General features: G+C 46.9%; 1 protein-coding gene across 3 annotated transcripts in view; it reads right to left on the reverse strand.

Annotated features, from left to right (window-relative positions):
- EIF5 (eukaryotic translation initiation factor 5) overlaps window positions 1-21,205 on the reverse strand; it is a 97,307-nt gene that overhangs the window by 8,486 nt on the left and 67,616 nt on the right. For all 3 annotated transcript variants that reach the window (XM_069207288.1, XM_069207290.1, XM_069207289.1), the window contains one exon: window positions 7,138-7,269. In XM_069207288.1, the coding sequence (XP_069063389.1) occupies window positions 7,138-7,269 (132 nt within the window). The remainder of the gene's footprint in view (window positions 1-7,137; window positions 7,270-21,205) is intronic.

A 21,205-nucleotide genomic window follows, 5' to 3' on the forward strand; every position in this document is an offset into this window, starting at 1 on the left:
AGGTGCCCCCTGAAACCTTAACCGACTACCCGTGTAGGCTGACTGGTTTTAGCAGCCTGCCACACACCAGACATGTTGCTGGCCACATGGGGAGAGTGCCTTTGTCACTCTGTGGCTAGTAAAGCCTGTACTGGGTGGAGGTGCTTCACACCCCCCCCTGCAGGAACTGTAACACCTGGCGGTGAGCCTCAAAGGCTCACCCCCTTTGTTACAGCACCCCAGGGCACTCCAGCTAGTGGAGTTGCCCGCCCCCTCCTGCCACGGCCCCACTTTTGGCGGCAAGGCCGGAGGAGATAATGAGAAAAAATGAAAATGTCACTTACCCAGTGTACATCTGTTCGTGGCATCAGTCGCTGTAGATTCGCATGTTTTGCATAGCTCGCCATCTGGTGTTGGGTCGGAGTGTTACAAGTTGTTTTTCTTCGAAGAAGTCTTTCGAGTCACGGGACCGAGTGACTCCTTTTGTCTCCATTGCGCATGGGCGTCGACTCCATCTTCGATTGTTTTTCCCCGCAGAGGGTGAGGTAGGAGTTGTATTGTAGTAATAGTGCCCATGCAATGGAGTGACTAAGTATGTACCTATTTAAGGTTAAAATAATATATATACAAATAGTTGAAGGTACCTTCCGAACTGCTACAGGCTCCCGGGGAGGCGGGTGGGCACATGCGAATCTACAGCGACTGATGCCACGAACAGATGTACACTGGGTAAGTGACATTTTCAGTTCGATGGCATCTGTCGCTGTAGATACGCATGTTTTGCATAGACTAGTAAGCAGTTATCTCCCCAAAGCGGTGGCTCAGCCTGTAGGAGTGGGAGTAGTCTGAAACAATGTTCTTAATACGGCTTGACCTACTGTGGCTTGTTGTGCGGATAACACGTCTACACAGTAGTGCTTGGTGAATGTGTGAGGCGTAGACCATGTGGCTGCCTTACATATTTCTTGCATTGGGATGTTTCCTAGAAAGGCCATGGTCGCACCTTTCTTTCTGGTTGAGTGTGCCCTTGGTGTAATGGGCAGTTGTCGTTTGGCTTTAAGGTAGCAGATTTGGATGCATTTAACTATCCATCTGGCTATACCTTGTTTTGATATTGGGTTTCCTGCATGAGGTTTTTGGAATGCAATAAATAGCTGTTTAGTTTTCCTGATGCTCTTTGTTCTGTCAATGTAATACATTAATGCTCTTGACATCTAAAGTATGTAGTGCCCTCTCAGCTACGGAATCTGGCTGTGGGAAGAACACTGGAAGTTCCACTGTTTGATTTAGATGGAACGGTGAAATTACTTTTGTAAGAAATTTAGGATTAGTCCTTAGGACGACCTTATTTTTGTGTAGTTGTATAAAAGGTTCCTGTATTGTAAACGCCTGAATCTCGCTTACTCTTCTTAGAGAGGTAATGGCGATGAGAAATGCAACCTTCCATGTTAGGAACTGTATTTCGCAGGAGTGCATGGGTTCAAAAGGTGGACCCATAAGTCTAGTTAAGACAACATTTAGGTTCCATGAAGGAACAGGTGGTGTTCTGGGTGGAATAATTCTTTTAAGGCCCTCCATGAATGCTTTAATGACTGGTATCCTATATAGGGAAGTTGAATAGGTAGGCTGCAGGTATGCAGATATTGCTGCAAGGTGTATTTTAATGGAAGAGAAAGCTAGGTTAGATTTTTGTAAGTGAAGCAAGTAACCCACTACATGTTTTGGGGTTGCGTGTATTGGTTGGATTTGATTAATATGGCAGTAGCAAACAAACCTCTTCCATTTACTTGCATAGCAGTGCCTGGTGGATGGCCTTCTTGCTTGTTTTATGACTTCCATACATTCTTGGGTAAGTTGTAAGTGCCCGAATTCTAGGATTTCAGGAGCCAGATTGCTAGATTCAGCGATGCTGGATCTGGGTGTCTGATATTTTGGTTGTGCTGTGTCAACAGATCTGGCCTGTTGGGCAATTTGATGTGGGGTACTACTGATAGGTCTAGCAGCGTTGTGTACCAAGGTTGCCTTGCCCAAGTTGGTGCTATTAATATGAGTGAGTTTGTTTTGACTGAGTTTGTTTACCAGGTAAGGAAGGAGAGGGAGAGGAGGAAAAGCGTAAGCAAATATCCCTGACCAGTTCATCCATAGGGCATTGCCTTGGGACTGTGTGTGTGTGGGTATCTGGATGCGAAGTTTTGGCATTTTGCGTTCTCCTTCGTCGCAAACAAGTCTATTTGAGGTGTTCCCCAGAGTTTGAAATAGGTGTTCAGAATTCCCCATTCGTGGACCTGTTGGTGATCGAGAGAGATTGTCTGCAAGTTGATTTTGGATCCCTGGTATAAATTGTGCTATTAGGCGAATTTGGTTGTGAATTGCCCAACGCCAAATTTTTTGTGCTAGCAGGCTTAACTGCGTGGAGTGCGTCCCCCCTTGCTTGTTTAGATAATACATTGTTGTCATGTTGTCTGTCTTGACGAGAATGTATTTGTGAACTATTATTGGTTGGAAAGCTTTTAGCGCTTGAAAAACTGCTAGAAGTTCTAGGTGATTTATATGCAGTTTTGTTTGATGTACGTTCCATTGTCCTTGTATGCTGATCGAGGTGTGCTCCCCACCCTGTCATGGAAGCATCTGTTATTACGTATTGTGGCACTGGGTCTTGGAAAGGCCGCCCTTTGTTTAAATTTATGTTGTTCCACCACAGAAGCGAGAGGTAAGTTTGGCGGTCTATTAACACCAGATCTAGAAGATGACCCTGTGCTTGAGACCACTGTGATGCTAGGCACTGTTGTAAGGGCCTCATGTGCAGTCTTGCGTTTGGGACAATGGCTATGCATGAAGACATCATGCCTAGGAGTTGTAATATCATCTTTGCTTGTATCTTTTGTGTTGGATACATGCGTTGTATGATGGTGTTGAAATTTTGAATTCTTTGGGGACTTGGAGTGGCTACTCCTTTTGTTGTGTCTATTATGGCTCCTAGGTATTGTTGTACCTTGCACGGCAGAATGTTGGATTTCGTGAAGTTGACGGTGAACCCTAGTTTGAAGAGGGTTTGTATGATCTGATGTGTGATTTGAGCACTCTATTAACGAATGGGCCTTGATTAGCCAGTCGTCTAGATATGGGAACACATGTATTTGCTGCCTTCTGATGTGTGCAGCGACTACTGCTAGACATTTGGTAAAGTCTCTTGGTGCGGTTGTTAATCCGAAAGGCAGTACCTTGAATTGGTAATGTATTCCTTTGAATACAAACCTTAGGTATTTCCTGTGCGATGGGTGTATTGGTATATGGAAATACGCGTCCTTGAGGTCTAAAGTTGTCATGTAGTCGTGTAGTTTTAGCAATGGTAATACTTCTTGTAGTGGGACCATGTGAAAGTGGTCTGATTTGATGAATGTGTTCACTATTCTGAGGTCTAGGATTGGTCTCAGCGTGTTGTCCTTCTTTGGTATCAGAAAGTACAGTGAGTAAACTCCTGTGTTTATTTGTGTGTATGGCACTAATTCGATTGCATTCTTTTGCAATAGTGCCTGCACTTCTATCTCCAGGAGATTGGAATGATGTTTTGTCAAATTTTTTGCTTTCGGTGGTATGTTTGGAGGGAATTGTAGAAATTCTATGCAATAACCATGTTGGATAATTGCTAGAACCCAAGTGTCTGTAGTGATTTCCTCCCATGCTTTGTAATAATGACTTATTCTTCCCCCCACTGGTGTTGTGTGGAGGGGGTGAGTGACATGTGAGTCACTGCTTAGTAGTAGGGGTTTTGGGGCTTTGAAATTTTCCTCTATTCCTAGGGAATTGCCCTCCTCTATATTGTCCCCGAAAACCTCCTCTGTGTTGCCTGTGAGGTGCTGGCTTGTGTGCTCTGACCCCGAAACCCCCCTCTAAAGGGTGTTTTACGGAATGTGCTGTAATTCCCTCTGCTCTGCGGGGAGTAGAGTGCGCCCATGGCTTTAGCAGTGTCCGTGTCTTTTTTGAGTTTCTCAATCGCTGTGTCTACTTCTGGACCGAACAGTTCTTTTTCGTTAAAAGGCATATTGAGAACTGCTTGCTGAATCTCTGGTTTAAATCCAGACGTTCGGAGCCATGCATGCCTTCTGGTAGTTACAGATGTATTAATTGTCCGTGCAGCTGTATCTGCAGCGTCCATGGAGGAGCGGATTTGGTTGTTGGAAATGGTCTGTCCCTCCTCAACCACTTGTTTTGCCCTATTTTGTAGGTCCTTGGGCAGATGGTCAATGAGATGTTGCATCTCATCCCAATGGGCTCTGTCATAGCGCGCAAGTAGTGCCTGGGAGTTAGCGATGCGCCACTGGTTTGCAGCTTGTGCTGCGACTCTTACCAGCTGCATCGAACTTGCGGCTTTCTTTATCTGGGGGTGGTGCATCTCCAGATGTGTGGGAGTTGGCCCTTTTCCTAGCTGCTCCTACAACGACAGTCTGGTGGCAGCTGTGTAGTGATTAAAACCGGGTCTGTAGGAGGCGCCTTATACTTTTTTTCCACTCTTGGTGTGATTGCCCTACTTTTGACCGGCTCCTTAAAGATTTCTTTTGCGTGCCGGAGCATACCAGGGAGCATAGGCAGGCTTTGGTAGGAGCTGTGGGTGGAGGAGAGTGTTGAATAAAAAGTCATCCTCGACCTGTTCTGAGTGGAGGCTTACATTGTGAAATTGTGCTGCTCTAGCCACCACTTGAGAATATGCAGTGCTGTCCTCTGGTGGAGATGGCTTCGTAGGGTATGCCTCCGGACTGTTATCTGACACTGGGGCGTCGTATAAGTCCCATGGATCTTGGTCACCCTGGCTCATGGTGGTGTGAGCTGGGGAATGTGATGGAGTTTGTGCTGGTGAGACGTTAATCACAGGTGGAGGAGAGGGTGGTGGGGTAACTTTTTTCACCACTTTTGTTTGTGGTGTTTGTTCAGTTTGGAACTCCAATCTTCTCTTTCTTCTAATACTAAAAACAATCGAAGATGGAGTCGACGCCCATGAGCAATGGAGACAAAAGGAGGAGTCACTCGGTCCCGTGACTCGAAAGACTTCTTCGAAGAAAAACAACTTGTAACACTCCGGCCCAACACCAGATGGCGAGCTATGCAAAACATGCGTATCTACAGCGACAGATGCCATCGAACTAAGTGTAACACACTAGGCCCTAATAAGTACTTTTATAGCCTATCCATGTTCTTTTTATAAAAAATAAATAAATAGATGAGCTACAGCCAATCAGGAGTCAACACGCCCAACATAGGCTGTTTCTCTGAGATTTTCTACCGCACGTCATGTGAAGGCAGTCTCCCTGAGCTCTGCTCAGTTTATTCTTCTGACAGGATTATTTTCTCTCAGAGATCCCAGCTTTGCAGTGGACAGTATGTCCCATCAGACTAAGAAAGGACTTTTTAGAGACTGACAGTTGTGGGAAGAAAATACTTCACATTGATGATCCCCACAAGAAATGCATCTACAGCCTTCATCAGGATCATAAAGGTGAGAGACTAAGATCTGTCGCTCCTTCAGTCACAAAACCCTCAAAGACCACGAGGGTAGGCTTTTGTTGTGGCTCCAAAAGCAGACAGCCATGGAAAATGCTTCTTCGGATGAGAGTGAAGCCTCATCTCACACTTCTTAAAAAGTCCGGGAGAGAAGGGAAAACTACCTACAGAGCCTCCAAGAAAGATGGCTAAAAAGAGAAAATATATATCTCTGGAAAAACATAAGTGCCAGGAGAGTGCTGCCTCGGGATCAGAGACCAGTTTAAGACTATCAAAAAAGGTGCACTCTGAGACTACCACACCTTTTTGGGGGGGGGGGAGGGCACCCCTAGAAGTCCCCCTCTGTCCCCGTCACCGGTGAAGGACCTGGGAAAATTCTCCGATGCTGCCAAAAAGGTCAATGGTCACTGCGACGACAGTAGACATTTACTACAGCGGTGTCCTGGATGATCGTTACGCTGTCGCCACTTTCAAATCAATCATTACTGCCAAGATCTATAAGAAAGCATTGTCGCCGAAATCCTCGTTGTTTCATCCGTCAACAGTGGCACCCCGACGAAACACCTGATGACAAGGGCGAAGGCGGCACCGTCGACAGCAAACTCTACCAACGAGGACATTGTCGTCGGGAGAAGGGTTGGTGAGGAAATCAGCGCAACTGTCGACGACACCATCTTCAAGAGATTTAATGCCGCAGGAGGACTCTGCAAGATTCCTCCCTCTTCCTTTTATAAACAAGGGAGAGAAAACATCTCCAATCCTCCAGAGGCATTCCTCAGCATCTCTTGGACGATGGCAGACATTTATTCGCAATAGGAGGGAATGTTTGGTGCAGCCAATAGTCCGTCGCAACTACATGTAAAATGCCAGGATCTGGATGAGGATGAAGGGCAGGACCAGCCCACCTACTCGTGATTCTATGAAAGATCCAATACTGGACAACTAAGTTTAATCTTTTGAGAACTGGTTAATTAAAAAGCCCACATGGGCATGCAGATTGTAACCAGCAAAAACGAAGCGATTAGTTGATGTGTAAAAACTAGAATACATTTGTTATGTTTATAGAATGTAAAAATAACATGAACAGAACTAATTAACATTTTTTAGTGTGCAGTCTCCCTCACCAGGGTTGGAACTTAATGGGTAAGAAAATCAACTAAAAAAAAACATATCAATCTCCAACACTTCCACACTTTTAATACCTTTCTTTGCACATGCCTGATGTTAGATAAACTAAAACCTGCATACACCCAGGCACAATGCTATCCTGCATGATTTTCAGACTTGTCCATATCACCACAAGTCTGGCTTTGGCTGCTTGCTTTGATTTATACTCTGGTGGTTCAATGGATGGATTTTTTGTTTGGGGAGGAGTGGAAATTTACGTCTAAACATCAGGAAGGAGGAATTCAACCAGTTCAGGCACCACATCTTTCCTTTCAGAATTGTCACTGCATATTGGTAATATCAAAAGAAACAGATGTGTATGCACACAACTGCATATCCTCGGGTCCACTCTGGAGGGAAGCATCTAGTGTAAGTGACGGGGAGATTTCCCTGTTCATCGGTGAGGACCATAGGTCTATCAGTAAAAACTTTGAGGCAATAAGGAGTTTAATAGTGTCTAACCTGAGATAGAAACAGTAATGTTCACCTACGTACCTCAATGTTTTCATCATCGTCATCCTCATTGCCAGAGGACTCCTCTTCTGCTTCTTTCAACCACTTAATGAAAGGCTCAGCTTTGACACGAATCTCTTTGGCAAGCTCCTTGGAAACATATTTTTTTGATGGCTTTAAGTGGAGAGATTTAATATGATTACTCATTCTAGAATTTGAGAAGTCAAAAATAGGCATTTGGTCTTCTAATATGAAGATTTTCACTTCTGTAAGTTCTCTAATATATATGTACTGCGCATTATCTATACTATACTTTTATTGGAGAAAATGAAGCGATAGTTCACAATAAACTGAAATCAGGCCAATATTTCATGGTTCCTTGTGAATGGGAATGTTACTTACCCAAAAAAACAGCTGTTTGTGGCATGTAGTGTAGTTTCACATCCTTAGCATAATCATGCCATCTAATGTTGGTAATGTACATGGTCATCTACTCCATTATTAGACTGTTTTCCCACATGGCAGGTGAATATGCAAAGTGTAGTATGGAAAATGTCACTTACCCAGTGTACATCTGTTCGTGGCATTAGTCGCTGCAGATTCACATGCTGTGCACAGTCCGCCATCTGGTGTTGGGCTCTGAGTGTTACAAGTTGTTTTTCTTTGAAGAAGTCTTTGAGTCACGAGACCGAGGGACTCCTCCCATTTCGAGTCCATTGCGCATGGGCGTCGACTCCATCTTAGATTGTTTTGCCCACAGAGGGTGAGGTAGGAGTTGTGTATGCTAGTAATAGTGCCCATGCAATGGAGTGAATGTGTATGTACATAATAAAGTTTTAAGTAATATATTTACAAATGTTTAAGATCTACTTCTAAACGGCTACAGGCTCCCGGGGAGGCGGGTGGGCGCATGTGAATCTGCAGCAACTAATACCACGAACAGATGTACACTGGGTAAGTGACATTTTCCGTTCGATGGCATGTGTAGCTGCAGATACACATGCTGTGCATAGACTAGTAAGCAGTTATCTCCCCAAAAGCGGTGGTTCAGCCTGTAGGAGTTGAAGTAGTTTGAAATAATGTTCTTAATACAGCTTGACCTACTGTTGCTTGTTGTGCAGTTAGCACATCTACACAGTAGTGCTTGGTAAATGTATGAGGCGTAGACCATGTTGCTGCCTTACATATTTCGTTCATTGGAATATTTCCTAGAAAGGCCATGGTAGCACCTTTCTTTCTGGTTGAGTGTGCCTTTGGTGTAATAGGCAGTTCTCTTTTAGCTTTAAGATAGCAGGTTTGAATGCACTTAACTATCCATCTAGCAATGCCTTGTTTTGAAATTGGATTTCCTGTATGAGGTTTTTGAAAGGCGACAAATAATTGTTTTGTCTTTCGAATTAGTTTTGTTCTGTCAATATAGTACATTAGTGCTCTTTTGATGTCTAATGTATGTAGTGCTCTTTCGGCTACCGAATCTGGTTGTGGGAAGAATACTGGTAATTCTACCGTTTGATTTAGGTGGAACGGTGAGATTACTTTTGGTAAAAATTTAGGATTGGTCCGTAGAACAACTCTATTTTTGTGTATTTGAATAAATGGTTCTTGAATGGTAAATGCTAGAATCTCACTCACTCTTCTTAGAGATGTGATGGCAATTAAAAATGCAACTTTCCACGTTAAGTATTGCATTTCACAAGAGTGCATGGGCTCAAAAGGTGGACCCATGAGTCGTGTTAGGACAATGTTGAGGTTCCATGAAGGAACTGGTGGTGTTCTTGGTGGTATAATTCTCTTTAGGCCTTCCATAAACGCCTTTATGACTGGTATCCTAAACAATGAAATTGAGTGCGTAATTTGTAGGTAAGCAGAAATTGCCGTAAGATGTATTTTAATGGAAGAGAAAGCTAGGTTCGATTTTTGCAAATGTAGTAAGTATCCTACTATTTCTTTTGCAGATGCGTGTAAAGGTTGGATTTGATTATTATGGCAGTAATAAACAAATCTTTTCCTTTTATTTGCATAGCAGTGTCTAGTGGTAGGTTTTCTAGCTTGTTTTATGACCTCCATACATTCCTGTGTGAGGTCTAAGTGCCCTAATTCTAGGATTTCAGGAGCCAAATTGCTAGATTCAACGATGCTGGATTTGGAGGTCGGACCTGTTGTTTGTGTTGTGTTAACAGATCTGGTCTGTTGGGTAGTTTGACATGAGGTACTACTGAAAGGTCTAGTAGTGTTGTGTACCAAGGTTGCCTTGCCCATGTTGGTGCTATTAGTATGAGTTTGAGTTTGTTTTGACTCAACCCGTTTACTAGATATGGAAGGAGAGGGAGAGGGGGAAAAGCGTACGCAAATATCCCTGACCAGTTCATCCATAGAGCATTGCCTTGGGATTGATCTTGTGGGTACCTGGATGCGAAGTTTTGGCATTTTGAATTTTCTTTTGTTGCAAATAGATCTATTTGAGGTGTTCCCCAAATTTGAAAGTAATTGTTTAGTATTTGGGGGTGAATTTCCCATTCGTGGGTTTGTTGGTGATCGAGAGAGATTGTCTGCCAACTGGTTCTGAATCCCTGGAATAAATTGTGCTATTAGGGGAATGTGGTTGTAAATCGCCCAAGGCCATATTTTTTGTGTTAGGAGGCACAACTGTGTCGAGTGTGTCCCTCCTTGTTTGTTTAGATAATACATTGTTGTCATGTTGTCTGTTTTGACAAGAATGTATTTTTGGGTTATTATGGGTTGAAATGCTTTCAGCGCTAGAAATACTGCCAACAGTTCTAAGTGATTTATGTGAAACTGCCTCGGAAGTATGTCCCATTGTCCTTGGATGCTGTGTTGATTGAGGTGTGCTCCCCACCCTGTCATGGAAGCATCCGTCGTTATGACGTATTGTGGCACTGGGTCTTGGAAAGGCCGCCCTCGGTTTAAATTTGTACTGTTCCACCATAGAAGCGAGATGTATGTTTGGCGGTCTATCAACACCAGATCTAGAAGTTGACCCTGTGCTTGTGACCATTGTGATGCTAGGCACTGTTGTAAGGGCCGCATGTGCAATCTTGCGTTTGGGACAATGGCTATGCATGAAGACATCATGCCTATGAGTTTCATTACCATTTTGACTTGTATCTTTTGTGTTGGATACATGGCCTGTATTACCTTGTGAAATGTTTGAACCCTTTGTGGACTTGGAGTGGCAATCTCTTTTGCTGTGTTGTAAGGAAATGCCTCCTTGGCATGGTTGCCCCCTGACTTTTTGCCTTTGCTGATGCTATGTTTACAATTGAAAGTGTGCTGAGGCCTGCTAACCCGGCCCCAGCACCAGTGTTCTTTCCCTAACCTGTACTTTTGTATCCACAATTGGCAGACCCTGGCATCCAGATAAGTCCCTTGTAACTGGTACTTCTAGTACCAAGGGCCCTGATGCCAAGGAAGGTCTCTAAGGGCTGCAGCATGTCTTATGCCACCCTGGAGACTTCTCACTCAGCACAGACACACTGCTTGCCAGCTTGTGTGTGCTAGTGAGGACAAAACGAGTAAGTCGACATGGCACTCCCCTCAGGGTGCCATGCCAGCCTCTCACTGCCTATGCAGTATAGGTAAGACACCCCTCTAGCAGGCCTTACAGCCCTAAGGCAGGGTGCACTATACCATAGGTGAGGGTACCAGTGCATGAGCATGGTACCCCTACAGTGTCTAAACAAAACCTTAGACATTGTAAGTGCAGGGTAGCCATAAGAGTATATGGTCTGGGAGTCTGTCAAACACGAACTCCACAGCACCATAATGGCTACACTGAAAACTGGGAAGTTTGGTATCAGCACAATAAATGCACACTGATGCCAGTGTACATTTTATTGTAAAATACACCACAGAGGGCACCTTAGAGGTGCCCCCTGAAACTTAACCGACTGTCTGTGTAGGCTGACTAGTTCCAGCAGCCTGCCACACTAGAGACATGTTGCTGGCCCCATGGGGAGAGTGCCTTTGTCACTCTGAGGCCAGTAACAAAGCCTGCACTGGGTGGAGATGCTAACACCTCCCCCAGGCAGGAGCTGTGACACCTGGCGGTGAGCCTCAAAGGCTCACCCCTTTGTCACAGCCCAGCAGGGCACTCCAGCTTAGTGGAGTTGCCCGCCCCCTCCGGCCACGGCCCCCACTTTTGGCGGCAAGGCTGGAGGGAACAAAGAAAGCAACAAGGAGGAGTCACTGTCCAGTCAGGACAGCCCCTAAGGTGTCCTGAGCTGAGGTGACTGACTTTTAGAAATCCTCCATCTTGCAGATGGAGGGTTCCCCCAATAGGGTTAGGATTGTGACCCCCTCCCCGTGGGAGGAGGCACAAAGAGGGTGTACCCACCCTCAGGGCTAGTAGCCATTGGCTACTAACCCCCCAGACCTAAACACGCCCTTAAATTTAGTATTTAAGGGCTACCCTGAACCCTAGAAAATTAGATTCCTGCAACTACAAGAAGAAGGACTGCCTAGCTAAAAACCCCTGCAGCGGAAGACCAGAAGACGACAACTGCCTTGGCTCCAGAAACTCACCGGCCTGTCTCCTGCCTTCCAAAGATCCTGCTCCAGCGACGCCTTCCAAAGGGACCAGCGACCTCGACATCCTCTGAGGACTGCCCCTGCTTCGAAAAGACAAGAAACTCCCGAGGACAGCGGACCTGCTCCAAGAAAGGCTGCAACTTTGTTTCCAGCAGCCTTGGAAGAACCCTGCAAGCTCCCCGCAAGAAGCGTGAGACTTGCAACACTGCACCCGGCGACCCCGACTCGGCTGGTGGAGATCCAACACCTCAGGAGGGACCCCAGGACTACTCTGATACTGTGAGTACCAAAACCTGTCCCCCCTGAGCCCCCACAGCGCCGCCTGCAGAGGGAATCCCGAGGCTTCCCCTGACCGCGACTCTTTGAATCCAAAGTCCCGACGCCTGGGAGAGACCCTGCACCCGCAGCCCCCAGGACCTGAAGGACCGGACTTTCACTGGAGAAGTGACCCCCAGGAGTCCCTCTCCCGTGCCCAAGTGGAGGTTTCCCCGAGGAACCCCCCCCTTGCCTGCCTGCAGCGCTGAAGAGATCCCGAGATCTCTCATAGACTAACATTGCGAACCCGACGCTTGTTTCTACACTGCACCCGGCCGCCACCGCGCCGCTGAGGGTGAAATTTCTGTGTGGGCTTGTGTCCCCCCCGGTGCCCTACAAAACCCCCCTGGTCTGCCCTCCGAAGACGCGGGTACTTACCTGCAAGCAGACCGGAACCGGGGCACCCCCTTCTCTCCATTCTAGCCTATGTGTTTTGGGCACCACTTTGAACTCTGCACCTGACCGGCCCTGAGCTGCTGGTGTGGTGACTTTGGGGTTGCTCTGAACCCCCAACGGTGGGCTACCTTGGACCAAGAACTGAACCCTGTAAGTGTCTTACTTACCTGGTAAAACTAACAAAAACTTACCTCCCCCAGGAACTGTGAAAATTGCACTAAGTGTCCACTTTTAAAACAGCTATTTGTCAATAACTCGAAAAGTATACATGCAATTTGTATGATTTGAAGTTCCTAAAGTACTTACCTGCAATACCTTTCGAATGAGATATTACATGTAGAATTTGAACCTGTGGTTCTTAAAATAAACTAAGAAAAGATATTTTTCTATACAAAAACCTATTGGCTGGATTTGTCTCTGAGTGTGTGTACCTCATTTATTGTCTATGTGTATGTACAACAAATGCTTAACACTACTCCTTGGATAAGCCTACTGCTCGACCACACTACCACAAAATAGAGCATTAGTATTATCTCTTTTTACCACTATTTTACCTCTAAGGGGAACCCTTGGACTCTGTGCATGCTATTCCTTACTTTGAAATAGCACATACAGAGCCAACTTCCTACATGTGTTGATTGTCGCTCCTAAGTATTGCTGTGTTTGACACGGCAAAAGGTGTGACTTCGCGTAGTTGATCGAGAAACCTAGCCTGTGAAGGGTCTGTATGACATAGTTTGTGTGCTGTGAACATGGTCTTAGCGTGTTGGTTTTGATTAACCAGTCGTCTAAGTACGGGAACACATGTATTTGCTGCCTTCTGATATGTGCAGCTACTACTGCCAGGCATTTTGTAAAAACTCTTGGCGCAGTTGTTATTCCGAATGGCAACACTTTGAATTGGTAATGTATTCCTTGGAATACGAACCTTAGGTATTTCCTGTGTGAAGATGTATTGGTATATAGAAATACGCATCTTTTAGATCTAATGTTGTCATGTAGTCTTGCTGTTTGAGCAGTGGGATTACGTCTTGTAATGTGACCATGTGAAAGTGGTCTGATTTGATGTAGGTATTTAGTGTTCTGAGATCTAGTATTGGTCTCAGAGTTTTGTCCTTTTTGGGTATTAGGAAGTACAGTGAGTAAACTCCTGTGTTTTTCTATTGAATTGGAACTAATTCTATTGCGTCCTTTTGTAGCAATGCTTGAACTTCTAGTCCTAGAAGATCTATATGTTTTGACATATTGTGTGTTTTCGGTGGGACGTTTGGAGGGAATTGGCGAAATTCTATGCAATGACCATGCTGGATAATTGCTAAGACCCAAGTGTCTAGTTATTTCCTCCCAAAGTTTGTAAAATTGGCTTAGTCTTCCCCCCACAGGTGTTATGTGATGAGGGTGTATGACTTGTGAGTCACTGCTTATTTTGAGGGGGTTTGGGGCCTTGGAATTGGCCCCCTCTAAATTGCCCCCAAAAACCTCCCTTTTGATATGGACCCTGGTAGGTAGGCCTTGTTTGTGAGGTTGTGGTTTCTGCGGGTTGACCTCGAAACCCTCCCCTAAAAGGTGTTTTCCGAAATGTGCCTCTGCTCTGCGGGGAGTAGTGCGCGCCCATGGCTTTGGCTGTATCAGTGTCCTTCTTGAGTTTTTCGATGGCAGTGTCTACCTCCGGCCCAAACAATTGCTGTTCATTAAACGGCATATTGAGCACAGCCTGCTGGATTTCCGGTTTGAACCCAGAAGTGCGCAGCCATGCGTGCCTTCGTATTGTGACTGCAGTGTTTATTGTCCTTGCAGCTGTATCTGCTGCATCCATGGAAGACCATATCTGATTTGAGATACTTTGTCCCTCTTCCACCACCTGTTGCGCTCTTTTTTGGAACTCCTTGGGTAAGTGTTCGATGAAATGTTGCATTTCATCCCAGTGAGCCCTGTCGTATCTTGCCAAAAGTGCTTGTGAATAGGCAATACGCCACTGATTTGCTGCTTGTGCTGCAACCCTTTTTCCCGCAGCATCAAATTTGCGGCTCTCCTTGTCTGGAGGTGGTGCGTCGCCCGAGGTATGAGAGTTGGCTCTCTTACGAGCTGCCCCCACAACTACTGAGTCTGGTGTTAGTTGTGTTGTAATATATATTGGATCTGTGGGCGGTGGCTTATATTTTCTCTCCACCCTTGGAGTTATGGCTCTGCCTTTAACTGGATCCTGAAAAATTTGTTTTGAATGTCTTAGCATTCCTGGGAGCATGGGAAGGCATTGATACTGGCTATGGGTGGAGGATAGGGTGTTAAAGAGAAAGTCATCCTCAATTGGTTCCGAATGTAAGGAGACATTGTGAAACTCGGCTGCCCTTGCGACCACCTGTGTATAGGATGTACTGTCCTCAGGTGGTGACAGTTTTGTAGGATAAGAGTCTGGGCTATTGTCAGACACTGGAGCATCGTAGAGGTCCCATGCATCGGGATCATCCTGACTCATTGTGGTATGAGCTAGTGAGTGCATCAGTGGTGGAGTTGTTGCTGGTGATGCAGGTATTGATGGTGGTGGAGACGGTGGTGGGGTTGTTTTCCTTGCCACCTTTGCTTGTGGTTGCTTGTCCTTTTGTTGAAAGGCAAGTTTCCTTTTTATTTTGATTGGGGGAAGAGTGGTTATCTTCCCTGTGTCCTCATGAATATGAAGCCTTCTTTGGCCCCCCTCGCTCAACTGGCCCGCCAACATCATCTCAGCATCATCTCCTACGCCGACGATACCCAGCTCGTCCTCTCCCTGACCAAAGACCCGCTCTCCGCCAAAACAAACCTCCACGAGGGACTAAAATCCATCGCCGATTGGATGAACAACAGTCGCCTGAAACTCAACTCCGACAAGACGGAAGTCCTCATCCTCGGACGCACTCCCTCGGACTGGAACGACTCATGGTGGCCCTCCGTCCTCGGACCCCCACCCACCCCTGCCAGCCACGCAAGAAACCTCGGCTTCATCCTGGACTCCGCCCTCACCATGCCCAAACAGGTCAGCGCCGTCTCCTCCTCCTGTTTCAACACCCTTCGAATGCTCCGCAGAATCTTCAAGTGGATTCCAACAGAAACCAGAAAGACGGTGACCCAGGCCCTCGTCAGCAGCAGACTTGACTACGGCAACGCACTCTACACAGGCATCCCAACCAAAGACATCAAACGCCTCCAACATATCCAAAATGCCTCCGCCCGACTGATCCTCAACATACCCCGCCGAAGTCACATCTCCCCTCACCTAAAGGAACTCCACTGGCTCCCGGTAGACAAGAGGATCACCTTCAAACTACTGACCCACGCTCACAAGGCACTTCACAACACCGGACCCTCCTACATCAACACCAGACTCAACTTCTACACTCCAACACGTCAACTCCGATCCAGCGCAAGACATCCGGCGGCAGATCCTTCTCCTTCCTCGCCGCCAAGACCTGGAACTCTCTCCCCACATCTCTTCGCCAGACCCAGGACCTCCTCGCATTCAGAAGGCTCCTCAAGACCTGGCTCTTCGACCGCTAAACCAGCAGCGCTCCCCCCCCCCCCCCCCCCTCAGCGCCTCGAAACCCTGACGGGTACATAGCGCGCTTTATAAATACTATGATTGATTGATTGTGTAGTCAGACTCTACAGCTTGAAGCTCCTCTCCAAATCTGTGTAATTGGGAGGTTAATCCTTGTTCCTCTGTATAGGAACTAGTTTTCGGCTCCGAGGCTGGCTGTTTCGGAACCGAAACCTTTTCGGAAGTCTTTTTAGGCTCCGAAGAAACCTTTGTTTTCGGCGTGGTGTCTCTGTGCCGAAGTTTCTCGGAGCCGCTGTCTCGGCTCAGAGGTTGCTGTGTGGCGGTATCTCGACCGGAGTCGGATGACTTCGACACCAGCATGCCCTTTTTCGTGCCTTGGATCGGTCACCTAGTTTTCGGGTTAAGCCATGGCCCCCCTGGGCTTTTGTGGACTTCTCGTGAGTCTTGATTTGACGTCTTACTCACGGTTTGGTGTGTTTTTTCGGCGTCGAGTTCTTCAGAATCCGACTCGCGGATGGAAAAAGCTTCTTCCTCCTCGAAACGATCTTGACCTGTCGGCGTGGACGCCATTTGTAGTCTCCTGGCTCTTCGGTCTCTCAGCGTCTTCCTCGACCGAAACGCTCGACAGGCTTCACAAGTATCCTCCTTGTGCCTCGGGGGACAAGCACAAGTTACAGACTAGATGGTGATCCGTATACGGATACTTGTGATGGCATTTTGGGCAGAAGTGGAATGGGGTCCGTTCCATGAGCCTTTAAGCCGCACGTGGCCAGGCCGACCAGGCCCCGACGGGGGATCGAAAAAACCCCGAAGGGCCACCGGAGCTCTTCAGAATTCGGTGTTGATTTGTTCTAACTAACCAGATACCGAACGCAAACAATACCGACGATTTTTTTCCGAGATTCTAACTAACTTTCCTACCTGAAACACGGAGCGAAAAGGAACACGTCCGAACCCGAGGGCGGTAAAAAAACAATCTAAGATGGAGTCGACGCCCATGCGCAATGGACTCGAAATGGGAGGAGTCCCTCGGTCTCGTGACTCGAAAAGACTTCTTCGAAGAAAAACAACTTGTAACACTCCGAGCCCAACACCAGATGGCGGACTGTGCACAGCATGTGTATCTGCAGCTACACATGCCATTGAACAGAGTGATATTCATGAGAAAGGAGTTTGTGAGAAACAGTAACAAGCAACTGCAGGCGTCTGGGGAGGAGGGTGGGCGCATGCTAATCTATAGCACTACATTTGACTAACAGATGCCTACTGGGTAACTAACATTCTGTTTGAGGCTTGTGTGCCTGTAGATAAACATGCTGTGCAGACTGTAAAGCAGTCCTTTCCAAAAGCAGTGGCTAGCCTGTGGATGTTGCAATTGATTGGGAAAGTTTACTGTAGGAAGTTGGCTCTGTATGTGCTATTTCAAAGTAAGGAATAGCATGCACAGAGTCCAAGGGTTCCCCTTAGAGGTAAAATAGTGGTAAAAATAGATAATACTAATGAAGTACCAGTTACAAGGGACTTATCTGGATGCCAGGGTCTGCCAATTGTGGTTGCCCCCTGACTTTTTGCCTTTGCTGATGCTATGTTTACAATTGAAAGTGTGCGGAGGCCTGCTAACCCGGCCCCAGCACCAGTGTTCTTTCCCTAACCTGTACTTTTGTATCCACAATTGGCAGACCCTGGCATCCAGATAAGTCCCTTGTAACTGGTACTTCTAGTACCAAGGGCCCTGATGCCAAGGAAGGTCTCTAAGGGCTGCAGCATGTCTTATGCCACCCTGGAGACCTCTCACTCAGCACAGACACACTGCTTGCCAGCTTGTGTGTGCTAGTGAGGACAAAACGAGTAAGTCGACATGGCACTCCCCTCAGGGTGCCATGCCAGCCTCTCACTGCCTATGCAGTATAGGTAAGACACCCCTCTAGCAGGCCTTACAGCCCTAAGGCAGGGTGCACTATACCATAGGTGAGGGTACCAGTGCATGAGCATGGTACCCCTACAGTGTCTAAACAAAACCTTAGACATTGTAAGTGCAGGGTAGCCATAAGAGTATATGGTCTGGGAGTCTGTCAAACACGAACTCCACAGCACCATAATGGCTACACTGAAAACTGGGAAGTTTGGTATCAAACTTCTCAGCACAATAAATGCACACTGATGCCAGTGTACATTTTATTGCAAAATACACCCCAGAGGGCACCATAGAGGTGCCCCCTGAAACTTAACCGACTATCTGTGTAGGCTGACTAGTTCCAGCAGCCTGCCACACTAGAGACATGTTGCTGGCCCCATGGGGAGAGTGCCTTTGTCACTCTGAGGCCAGTAACAAAGCCTGCACTGGGTGGAGATGCTAACACCTCCCCCAGGCAGGAGCTGTAACACCTGGCGGTGAGCCTCAAAGGCTCACCCCTTTGTCACAGCACCGCAGGACACTCCAGCTAGTGGAGTTGCCCGCCCCCTCCGGCCCGGCCCCCACTTTTGGCGGCAAGGCCGGAGAAAATAATGAGAATAACAAGGAGGAGTCACTGGCCAGTCAGGACAGCCCCTAAGGTGTCCTGAGCTGAGGTGACTAACTTTTAGAAATCCTCCATCTTGCAGATGGAGGATTCCCCCAATAGGGTTAGGATTGTGACCCCCTCCCCTTGGGAGGAGACACAAAGAGGGTGTACCCACCCTCCGGGCTAGTAGCCATTGGCTACTAACCCCCCAGACCTAAACACGCCCTTAAATTTAGTATTTAAGGGCTACCCTGAACCCTAGAAAATGAGATTCCTGCAAACTACAAGAAGAAGGACTGCCTAGCTGAAAACCCCTGCAGAGGAAGACCAGAAGACGACAACTGCCTTGGCTCCAGAAACTCACCGGCCTGTCTCCTGCCTTCCAAAGAACTCTGCTCCAGCGACGCCTTCCAAGGGACCAGCGACCTCTGAATCCTCTGAGGACTGCCCTGCTTCGAAATAGACAAGAAACTCCCGAGGACAGCGGACCTGCTCCAAAAAGACTGCAACTTTGTTTCAAGGAGCAGCTTTAAAGACCCTGCAATCTCCCCGCAAGAAGCGTGAGACTTGCAACACTGCACCCGGCGACCCCGACTCGGCTGGTGGAGAACCAACACCTCAGGGAGGACCCCCGGACTACTCTCCGACTGAGTACCAAAACCTGTCCCCCCTGAGCCCCCACAGCGCCGCCTGCAGAGGGAATCCCGAGGCTTCCCCTGACCGCGACTCTCTGAAACCTAAGTCCCGACGCCTGGAAAGGACCCTGCACCCGCAGCCCCCAGGACCTGAAGGACCGGACTTTCACTGGAGAAGTGACCCCCAGGAGTCCCTCTCCCTTGCCCAAGTGGAGGTTTCCCCGAGGAAGCCCCCCCTTGCCTGCCTGCAGCGCTGAAGAGATCCGTTGATCTCTCATAGACTAACATTGCGAACCCGACGCTTGTTTCTACACTGCACCCGGCCGCCCCCGCGCTGCTGAGGGTGAAATTTCTGTGTGGGCTTGTGTCCCCTCCGGTGCCCTACAAAACCCCCCTGGTCTGCCCTCCGAAGACGCGGGTACTTACCTGCAAGCAGACCGGAACCGGGGCACCCCCTTCTCTCCATTCTAGCCTATGCGTTTTGGGCACCACTTTGAACTCTGCACCTGACCGGCCCTGAGCTGCTGGTGTGGCGACTTTGGGGTTGCTCTGAACCCCCAACGGTGGGCTACCTTGGACCAAGAACTGAACCCTGTAAGTGTCTTACTTACCTGGTAAAACTAACAAAAACTTACCTCCCCCAGGAACTGTGAAAATTGCACTAAGTGTCCACTTTTAAAACAGCTATTTGTGAATAACTTGAAAAGTATACATGCAATTGAAATGATTCAAAGTTCCTAATGTACTTACCTGCAATACCTTTCAAACAAGATATTACATGTTAAATTTGAACCTGTGGTTCTTAAAATAAACTAAGAAAAGATATTTTTCTATAACAAAACCTATTGGCTGGATTTGTCTCAGTGTGTGTACCTCATTTATTGTCTATGTGTATGTGCAACAAATGCTTAACACTACTCCTTGGATAAGCCTACTGCTCGACCACACTACCACAAAATAGAGCATTAGTATTATCTATTTTTACCACTATTTTACCTCTAAGGGGAACCCTTGGACTCTGTGCATGCTATTCCTTACTTTGAAATAGCACATACAGAGCCAACTTCCTACATTGGTGGATCAGCGGTGGGGTACAAGACTTTGCATTTGCTGGACTACTCAGCCAATACCTGATCACACGACAAATTCCAAAATTGTCATTAGAAATTGATTTTTGCAATTTGAAAAGTTTTCTAAATTCTTAAAAGACCTGCTAGGGCCTTGTGTTAGATCCTGTTTAGCATTTCTTTTAGAGTTTAAAAGTTTGAATTAGATTCTAGAACCAGTTGTAGATTCTTAAAAAGTATTCCAACTTTTAGAAGCAAAATGTCTAGCACAGATGTGACTGTGGTGGAACTCGACACCACACCTTACCTCCATCTTAAGATGAGGGAGCTAAGGTCACTATGTAAAATAAAGAAAACAACAATGGGCCCCAAACCTACCAAAATACAGCTCCAGGAGCTTTTGGCAGAGTTTGAAAAGGCCAACCCCTCTGAGGGTGGCAACTCAGAGGAAGAGGATAGTGACTTGGAGGAAAATTCCCCCCTACCAGTCCTATCTAGGGAGAACAGGGTCTCTCAAACCCTGACTCCAAAAATAATAGTCAGAGATGCTGGTTCCCTCACAGGAGAGACCAACACCTCTGAAATCACTGAGGATAACTCCAGTGAAGAGGACATCCAGTTAGCCAGGATGGCCAAAAGATTGGCTTTGGAAAGACAGATCCTAGCCAAAGAGAGGGAAAGACAAGAGATGGGCCTAGGACCCATCAATGGTGGCAGCAACATAAATAGGGTCAGAGATTCTCCTGACATGTTGAAAATCCCTAAAGGGATTGTAACTAAATATGAAGATGGTGATGACATCACCAAATGGTTCACAGCTTTTGAGAGGGCTTGTGTAACCAGAAAAGTGAACAGATCTCACTGGGGTGCTCTCCTTTGGGAAATGTTCACAGGAAAGTGTAGGGATAGACTCCTCACACTCTCTGGACAAGATGCAGAATCTTATGACCTCATGAAGGGTACCCTGATTGAGGGCTTTGGATTCTCCACTGAGGAGTACAGGATTAGATTCAGGGGGGCTCAAAAATCCTCGAGCCAGACCTGGGTTGACTTTGTAGACTACTCAGTAAAAACACTAGATGGTTGGATTCAAGGCAGTGGTGTAAGTAATTATGA

The sequence above is a fragment of the Pleurodeles waltl genome, chromosome 9 (genome assembly GCF_031143425.1).
Source record: "Pleurodeles waltl isolate 20211129_DDA chromosome 9, aPleWal1.hap1.20221129, whole genome shotgun sequence".
Taxonomy (NCBI): Eukaryota; Metazoa; Chordata; class Amphibia; order Caudata; family Salamandridae; genus Pleurodeles; species Pleurodeles waltl.